Genomic DNA, 9,716 nt, shown 5'->3' on the forward strand with positions numbered 1-9,716 from the left:
AAACTAAAAACAGGAGTCTACTATTCCATGCTTACTTAAATAAATGAATGAAAAACAAATACAAGAAGAAAGCTCTTCCTTGTATTAGAATGCAAGCTGGTCACTGTAGAAGGGATGATAACATACGAAAGGCACTGTGCAACCCTGACAGGGTAACTAATTGCAAAAAATTCCAAGCCGGACGTAGCAGCACATGCCCATAATCCGAGCACTTGGAAGGTAGAGGTAGAAATTCAAGGCCACCTTTGGTTATATAGCAAGTTAGAGGCCAGCCTGGGCTACATGAGACTCTATCTCAAAAAAAGAACAAAAAATTAATAATAATAATAATAAATGCATCAATAGATTTTCTAAGTGGTAAAAGAGAATGTGTTGGAAGTTGAGACTCACAATCTTGCTGGATCTGTTCATAAATGGTGAGCCCTTTTTGAGCTCATTTTTAAAGGATTTTATAAAATGCCTGAGTAAAAACGACAGTTTTCAGCTGCAAGATATGCTTAGACTAAAAGAATGCTAGACTAAAAGAAAATGCAATCAGCTGGGCATGGTGGTCTATGTTAGGCAAAAATCTGTCTCAAGTAAGGCCAACTTGGACTACAGAACAAGATGTTGTTAAAAAAAACAAACAAAAAACAGGAAAAAATAAAATAGAATGCTAAAATAGTCAATTGATCTAAAAAGGGCAGAGAAAACATATGAAGGAACCAAAGCGGAGGGCACAAATGAAAAATAAACTAACTGGTAGATTTAAATACAGTCAGATCAAGTTTTACCTGATTAAAATGCGGACCGTCAGACCTAACACAAAAGCAGCAACCTACTACTGAGTTGGTTGTCTATAAGACACACACTTTTAACATAAAGGCATAAATATATTTAAAATGAGAGGATATAAAAGAGACCATACAAATATTAAGTATAAGAAAGCCAGGCAAAACAGACTACATAGTGGGGCAAAAATCACAGGTAGAGATTTCACAATGATGAAAAAGACCAATATGCAATCATTACTGAGCTTAATGGACTCCCAAACTACATAAAGCAAAAGCTGGCAAAAATAAAACATAAAAAAGGCAAATTGGCAACCATAGCTGGGCATTTTGCACTTCTCTTTTAGCAAACGATGACATTAAGTAAATCAAAAAAGATAAATGCAATGTGAGCTCTGGTAGCTATACTTTGACCTAATTGACATTTAGAGAATGTGACACCTAACATTATAGAAGCCATTCTCTTCAAGAAGACATTCAAGTGCACATTATTTGTAATAATAATAATAATAATAATAATTGATTTTTTAAAAAATCAGGTGATTAAAAAGAAGTCTCAAGGGACTGGGGAGACAGGCCAGTCAGTAAAGGGCTTGCTTCATAGGCACGAGACCTGAATTGCACCTCCAGAACACATATTAAAAACAAAAACAAACAAAAAGTAAGACCAGAAGTGACAGTAAACACTAACAAAGTGGAGACAGGCAGATTCCTGGAGCTCACTGGTCAGCCAGCTGAGATTTTGTAAATTCCAGGCTAATAAGAGACTTTGTCTCAAAAGAAGGGGGACAAGCTAGAGGGATGGTTCAGCAAGTAAGAGTGCTGCTCTTCTAGAGTTCAGTTTCTAGCACCTACGTTGGGCAGCTCACAAATGCCTGTATCTCCAACTCCTGGGTGTCAATGTCTACTTGTGGCCTGGATGAGCATGCATATATGTGGAAATACAACACACAAACACAAAATACCATTTTTTAAAAAGTGAGCACTGCCAAAGGAATGAAAGTAAGGTTGTCCTCTAATCTCTACATACACATACACATAAATGCACAAACACACACAAATTTCAGGAAAAAAATTACCTTAGGCTGGTTGGGAGAGTAGCTAAGTGATAAAGTGCTTGCTTAGAATTATCTTGATGTCTACATTTCAGAATACTTAAGGTCTTAGAATGGTGTTTCTCCAAGGAGCACTAGGCAACTGCACATGCGGAGAACAGAGACTAACGGGCAGCCCGCAAACCCTGCACCATGGGAATGGAGCAGAGTGATGACACCAAATCACCTGTGACTAGAGACATAGGTGTTTGTGAGCTGTATTGGTGCTGGGAAATAAACCCATGAACTCATATCTCTGAAGAACACCCAGCACTCCCTGTTTGATTACTTACACAATGGCTCAGGACTACCTGCTCACATATGGCAGCACCCTCCAAACCAATAATCAAGAAAATGCCCAGAGACCTGCCTAAAAGCCAATCTGATGAAGGCATTAGGTTCCTTCTTCCCAGACCTGAACTGGTGTCAGGCTGACAATAAATAAATAAATAAATAAATAGATAGATAGATAGATAGATAGATAGATAGATAGATAGATAGATAAATAAATCACAAGCAAAACATCCATACAAATAAAGTAAAATAAAAATTTTAATTTAAAAAAAGGAGGCCAGGTGGTGGTGATGATACATGGAAACCTTTAATCCCAGAACTTGGGAGGCAGAGACAGGTAGATTTCTGAGTTTGAGGCCAACTTGGCCTACAGAATGAGTGCCAGAACGGCCAAGGCTACACAGAGTAGTCTGTCTCAAAAACAAACAAACAAACAAACCCACTACATGGCTAAATTACTAGTTCATAGCTAGGGAAACAGGACAAAAAGTTGAGGCTGACAGTACAAACTTAGAATTATCTTGATGTCTACATTTCAGAATACTTAAGGTCTTAAAATGGTGTTTCTCCAAGGAGCACTAGGCAACTGCACATGCGGAGAACAGAGACTAACGGGCAGCCCGCAAACCCTGCACCATGGGAATGGAGCAGAGTGATGACACCAAAGGGGAATTTAGGCAGTGGGATGAAAACGTGCATTAAATATGAAAAAGAAGAGGCAGCTGTGGCCTGAGGAAAAAGTATCAAGCATGAAAAGAGAACACGAGTAATTCTCTACAGAAGCACATCAATGAACTAAGGAGAGGGTTGTGGGAATGGCTCAGTCTGCAGAGGTGCTTGCTGCCAAGCTTCACAGCCGAAGTTCAGCCCTCAGACTCCCTGGTGAGGAGAAGCCTGACCCCTGCAGGTTGTCCTCTTGGCTTCCAGGCAATGTTGTAGCGTGTGTGCACCCCATGCACATGCACACACTAACAGAAATAAGAACTTCAAGCATGGCAAAGGCAGAAAGAATAAAAAGGACAGCATCAGCCGGGCATGGTAGCACATGCCTTTAATGTCAGCACTCACGGAGGCAGAGGCAGGTGGATCTCTGTGAGTTTGAGGCCAGCCTGCTCTACAAAGAGAATCCAGGACAGCCAAAGCTACTCAGAGAAATCCTATCTAAAAAAAAAAAAAAAAAATCAGCGAGAGAGAGAGCATGTAGTGTCCATTTAGTGAGTAGGTTTGGCATCACAGATTTAAAACAAGTAGGGATAATAGGATCTAAACAAAGAATAAAAAATCCTTTCTGTATCATCTGAACAAGAGAAAAGAGGCATACTGAGCCAGATACTAGAGGGAAAGAAGTACAGAAGCAAAGTAAATGTGTGTGAGGTGTTACAATAAAAGACATCATTTTCTCTGAGATAACAGGATGGATGCAGGCTCACAGGCTTGCCAGTAGGAGCAGAGAACTGAAGCTGCTCTGAGACGGCTTCACCTTCCCAGTGGATTTAAGTAACTCTTCACCTGGTATTTCCTCTCATTCCGTTAGGCTGGGTTTTTGCTGGTTAATAATTTGTGTTGAAAGCTTAACCCTACTAGACACATAAATAAGTCTACAAGGTAGTCAGGAATCAGCTACCAACTTTTCCAATATGGTATTTGGGAGAAACTGTATTTAGGATCAACCTGTGCTGTCCAGAGAAGACTGTGGACAGTCTTGATTAACACCCCCATTCTCTCAGCCTTTCCTTTGGTACATCACTTTCCAATTCAGTGATGCCTGGCAGCTGGTAGATACAGTTGTCTGATGAATGTGGAAGACTTTCTATCTTTGATTTGTCTGAACAACAGACAGCAACTGGGAAGAGGAACAGTGCATGGTAGAGAATTGGTCACATGAAATCTCGCTTCCTCTTGGGCTCATCCTTTCCTGTTGCTTCATTCTTCCCCCAGTTAAGCATAGTTCTCAGTGTTCCAAGCGGCCCTTCACTGCTGTTCTATGGAATTTAGAGCCCCCAAGAAAAGACCAAAAAGCCGGCTAACATTCTTTGTTTTAGCTTTCCTTTTCTTTGTATTTTTATGCCCAGGCTTGGCACAAACTATCTTTTGGCCTCTGCCTCTTGGTGTGAGGATTACAGGCATGTACCACCTCACCCAGCTTCAAGCTCCTAAATCCATTTCACATGCCTTCTGTTCTTAGCACCCACTCTCTGAATACTCAACAAAGCTGCTTAATGTCACGTCAGCATCCATGTTGTATAAGCCTGATCTTCCTGGCTGGTAACAAGGACAGTCCTTTCTTAGGCAGGAAGACAAACCCTTATGTTATATCCAAGGTCATGAACAAAAATGGCAGGTCAGTTACAAACAATGTTGTGTGTGTATATGCTTCTATTCATCCACCAAAAGTGAATAGGATATTTTTCTAACTTTGACATAAAAACAATATTGCGTTTCTCTTGAGAATGCTTCATTCCTATAGAATGAAATAGAGTAGGCTGCATTTTAAAAAGTGAGTGGCTGAAATTTAAGAAATATGTATGGCTTATTTAACTCATTGGAATCCTATTAACATACATGAAGTCAACAATTTCCTTCTGTGTTTTGTCATTGCCACACTGCTTCTTTCTAGTTTTCTTCCATTTCCTATGAATTGTTTTACATATGAAAATAAATTGCCAACTCAGAGATTGCTATGAAAAATAGAAATTCTTTGACTTGAAAAATGAGAGGAAAAGCTATTTGTATTATGAAGCATGAATTACACCCTGGAATGTTTGTGCAAAGAGTTAAAACCAAAGAATTTGCTTTCTTACTCAAATGCAAACATTACCTAGTCATACAAATAGCACCAAACTCACCCAGTCTCTGCCTCTGCAGATCACCCACCAGCATTAGACTACATCATATGACATTACGGAACAATAGTGAACTCTGTATTAGTTGAATATATTGTTTTGAAAGAATAAACTGTCATTAACTTGAATAAAGGCTTACTGAAATAAAACCTGGGGGTTTAGCCTTCACTGGGTGGCCTTTAAAAAAAAAAAAAAAAAAAACTACTTTAAGAAATTGCCTCACCCTGAAAGCAAGGGAGAAAAAAAAAGATTTGGCAGTATAAAGGCAACAGTGACGTGTCTCCTGCAGCTCCTGCAAAGGCCCATCAGGCTGGGGCTAGAGCTTTAAATCACCAGGCAGAACAATGTCAAAGGAGGAGACTCTACTACAAATTGGGCATCTAAAATCCAAACAATCTCTCACTTACACACCCTCTTCCCACGATACCAGTGACTTATAGAACAGGCTCTGCTATGGTGGGAACAAGAATTGCTCTATGGCCAGCATGCCTCAATGCCATAGGCTATTGCTACAGCCAGTGACTTTAGGCTAGGAATTTAAGGTAGATTCCAATGTTTTAATCTATAAATAAAAGAGTTATCATGAGAGAGTACTGAGGGGAGTTGGACACTACTATTATCAGCTGTATTTATTAGTTTACTTAATTTCTGTCAGCCTGTCTTTTCCAATCACCATCCAAGGCGTTTCTTGTTCACAAATGAAACACAAGCATCTGTAAACATTCACTGCTTTTTGTTTGTGCTTGTGGTCTTAGCCCACCCATACATTGCCTTTTCTAATCAAGTGAGCTCTCTATCTGCCTTAGCCAAACCTAGATAAGCACTCAGTCACCTGGCCCTCGCCAGCTTTCCTCTCCACTATAATCTGTTCTCAATGTATTCAGATGGTGGTGAATCCCTGATTACACCCTAGTTAACAAGGTAAACAAGCCCAGGTGTTTCACCTTGCAAGGCATTCACTTGTATCACACTCGTCACTCACATTCAAGGTGGATGACCGCTCTTGCTCTCTGGGTCCTCTCTCTATCAGGGCGCCCCCTCTCTCTTTTCCCCCTCTCTCTTCTCTCCCCCATCATGTCCTGCTCTCCCTGCTCTCCCTTCTCTCTCTCTCTCTCCATATCCACCTAATAAACCTCATATATATATATTTTTTTTTTAAAAAAAAGGTGGATGACCTACGATGACCTAAAACTCATGTTAGCTTCCCATAATACCAAGTCTTCTCCAAGATACTTTCCCTACTAGTCAGTTTATTCTCATGTGAATTATTTCACATGACTGAACAACTGATCTTAGAAAATCATTAAGTACATCTCAAATTCAGTTTTGCCTTTAGTATTTTCCTAAGGAGACTGTGGGGAGCAACAGGATGGAGATAAACAGGAAGAAGGCTCATGAAAAATGACTGTGGGCAGTACTCCATGCAGATCCAGGAAGGGTGGAGTGTAGAAGATCAATATCCAGCTGTTATGTTTCTGAATACTAGGCAAGCATATGTGAAGGGAGAAATTTCATTAGTGTTGGCTTCTTTGGAGAATCACATTATTCCACAAAATAAAGGGAACGAATGAGAAGATGAGGAGGTAGCAATATAATAAGTACTTTTATAGAGCAGAGGGCTTATCAGAGCCTAATCTGACGGCCAGTACAAAGGAGAGTGGAAGTGTGAATGGTCTCATCTGTAAAGTAGATGAATTGCTGGGAAGAACACGAAGACGCATAGATCACCTGGATACACTATTTGTTTTTCTTAGGCACAGCACAGAGTGATGTAACTAGGGTAGGACTTGACATAGGTGAAGAAGTTTCAAGTGCAATCTCTATCTGCCAGATATCTGATCTTGCAGAAATCACTTAAACAAATTGAATGATGTAAGAATTAAAAGAATGGTCTATGTATATATAGGGGGCCAGGGTACATTTTAGTATAACTAGAAGATGTTTTATTACAGTCTATTATGCCAGCTGCTCTTCTCTGGGTGTCTGTCATTTCTATGGTTCATATGAAATCATAGGCTAATGGTATCTGGAGGTGGGGCCTTTGGAAGGTCATCAGGTCATGCAGGTGGAGCTTTGTGATTGCATGAATGTCTTTATTTGAGGAGAAAGAGAGATCAAGTTAGCAGTTTTCTCTGCCTTGTGATGTCATCCTTGTGATGTCATAATGCAGCAGAGAGGCTATCACCAAATACCAAGAGTTTGCCAGTGCCATTTTTTTTTATTTATAAATTTCTCATTCTGTGGTATTGTTATCAAAAAGAAAAAAGAAAAATGAAGACAGATGTAGGTCAAGTTAAACCACAACCTTATTTATGCTTATTATTACTAGGTTTTGTTTTGGATGTTTTTGAGGGGGTGGAGGCAGGGACTCTGAAGAACTTCTATAGCAGAAGCCCCACTCAGTTCATAGAAAACCATCTCCAGGATTAGAGAGACAGCTCAGTTACTAAAGTGCTTGTCATACAGGCATGAGAACCTGAGTTCCAGTCCCAAAACCATATAAAAAAAAATGGAAGTGGTAGCACACACTTATAATTCCAGCATTGGGTATGTGGAGACTGGCAGATACATGAGGCCACCCGGCATAGCCTAACTGGCAAGTCCTATGTCCCAATGAGAGACCATGTTTCAAAAACAAGGTGGATGGCTTCTGAGGACAACACTGAAAGTTGACCTATGGCCTCCAAACATGCACCCATACAACACTCATGCACACACATCCACACAAAAGGTAAAGAAAATAAATTCCACTTGATGGAGATATGAAAACAAGAAAGTTATGGTCTTCACATAAAGTACCTTGAAATATGCTAATCCGATGGGTAATCTCTCCTCTCATAAGCATATTTTTTCTCATGCAAAAGAGTTGCCAGAATTAATTACCAGTGCATTAGTGGTGATAGGACTTTTCAATGAGTCTGAACTAGTCAACCCATGCTGTAGTTCAAATTACAAAAAGTAATGAAAATCTTTTCATGGAAATATAGCAGGGAAGGGCCACCTCCAACCACATCAATTCATTTGCTGATTTACTAGATCTTATTTTATATTAGGTTCTATCTCAAATGTTGGGCTTCAATAGTCAAAAGAAACAGAAAAATAAATAGTAAGCCAACTGGGTTGACAAGATGGCTGAAATGGGAAAAGGCATTCACTGCCAAGCCTGATAATATGAGTGGATCCCCAGCACCCACAAGATGGCAGGAAAGAACCCACTCTCAAAAGTTGCTCTTTGACCTCCATATGCAAGCTGTGACATGCACACATAAACACACACACACACACACACACACACACACACGCACGCACACACGCACTAAAGAGATAAATGTAAAAATGTTTCCTAATTTACAATAGGTCAGTGGTGACTAAATGCTACAGAAAAAAAGGAGGAGGCATAGAAAGAGACTCCAATTTCAGAAGTCAAGGAAGACTATTCAGAGAAGATGCCAATTAAGGAAAGAGCTATAAAAGACAGTAGCGGGCCATATATAAACCTCCCTGACAAGTCTAGATACTACTACAAATAGATACTACTACTATTACCTTTTAAAAGGGGCTGGAAAGTTGGAATCTCTTGAAGCTTGATGACATCAGGATCATTGCTAACATTCCTTGAGGCCTGGGAGCCTTGAGCTACTACCACGATATCATCCATCTTGGCCCGATGTTTAGCTGGAGATGGAGTCACTGCAAATAAAGTTTTACAAATCAGTAATTTCGAACTGGAGAGCCACCACTGCTTACCAACACAGTCACTAGAAAGAGTAGTTCACAGTGAGGGATTTTCTGATCGATCTCAACAAGTGCTTCTCTTCAAAGCCATCCTCATTAGAAACAACAAACTACTTCCCCTGGAGAGTGGTACTGGCTACTTTTTATCTTTGAAATGCTGAGTGAATCAATGTTTTTTTTTTTTCTGTTGTTTTTTGTTTGTTTTGTTTTTAACTAAAAGAAAATGCTGTTGTAGTGGTGCATGTCTTTGATCCCAGCACTCCATAAGCAGACACAGGCAGATCTCTGTGAGTTCAAGGCCAGCCTGGTCTACATCATGAATTCAAGGACAGCCAGAGCTACATAGTGAGATGTCTCAAAAAAAAAAAAAAAAATTTAAAATTAAACAAAAACAAACAAACCAAAAAATAAATAAAACCAAACAAAAGCCAATGTGGGGGACACAACTAAGCTGGACATAAACTGGCCATGGTGGCCCACATCTGTGATCCCAGTACTCAGGAGGTTGAGACAGGAAAATAAAAATCCAAGAACAGGGGCTGGAGATACAATTCACCAGTTAAGGGCACTGGGTGCTCTTCCAGAGACCATGGTTCAATTCCCAGCAACCACATGTTAGTTCAAAACCATTTGTAACTCCAGTTCTAGTCCATCCAATGCCCTCTAAGGCCTTCCAAGGCACTACATACATGTGAAGCACAGACATGGAATGAGGGCAAAACACCTATACACATAATAAATAATTTTTCACTAAAAACTTTAAGGACAACCTTGGAAGCATAGATCTTCAAGCATAGACTGCATGAAGCACTGTTTCAAAGGAAAAAAATACATATTTTTACATAATAAAATGGAGTTATTTTATGTAGTGGGGGGCTTCATAATGTAGTGGGGGCTGGCAAAAAAGATTATAGGAAACTTCTATTTTCTTTCTTTCTTTCTTTCTTTCTTTCTTTCTTTCTTTCTTTCTTTCTTTCTTT

The 9,716-nt window shown here is 39.7% G+C and overlaps 1 protein-coding gene across 2 annotated transcripts in view; it reads right to left on the reverse strand.

Moving 5' to 3' along the window:
- Positions 1–9,716, reverse strand: part of Borcs5 (BLOC-1 related complex subunit 5) — a 71,648-nt gene that overhangs the window by 54,974 nt on the left and 6,958 nt on the right. For both annotated transcript variants that reach the window (XM_055610880.1, XM_055610870.1), the window contains one exon: positions 8,548–8,691. In XM_055610880.1, the coding sequence (XP_055466855.1) occupies positions 8,548–8,691 (144 nt within the window). The remainder of the gene's footprint in view (positions 1–8,547; positions 8,692–9,716) is intronic.

This window comes from Psammomys obesus, unplaced genomic scaffold (genome assembly GCF_907164565.1).
Source record: "Psammomys obesus unplaced genomic scaffold, mPsaObe1.curated_primary_1811, whole genome shotgun sequence".
NCBI classification, from domain to species: domain Eukaryota; kingdom Metazoa; phylum Chordata; class Mammalia; order Rodentia; family Muridae; genus Psammomys; species Psammomys obesus.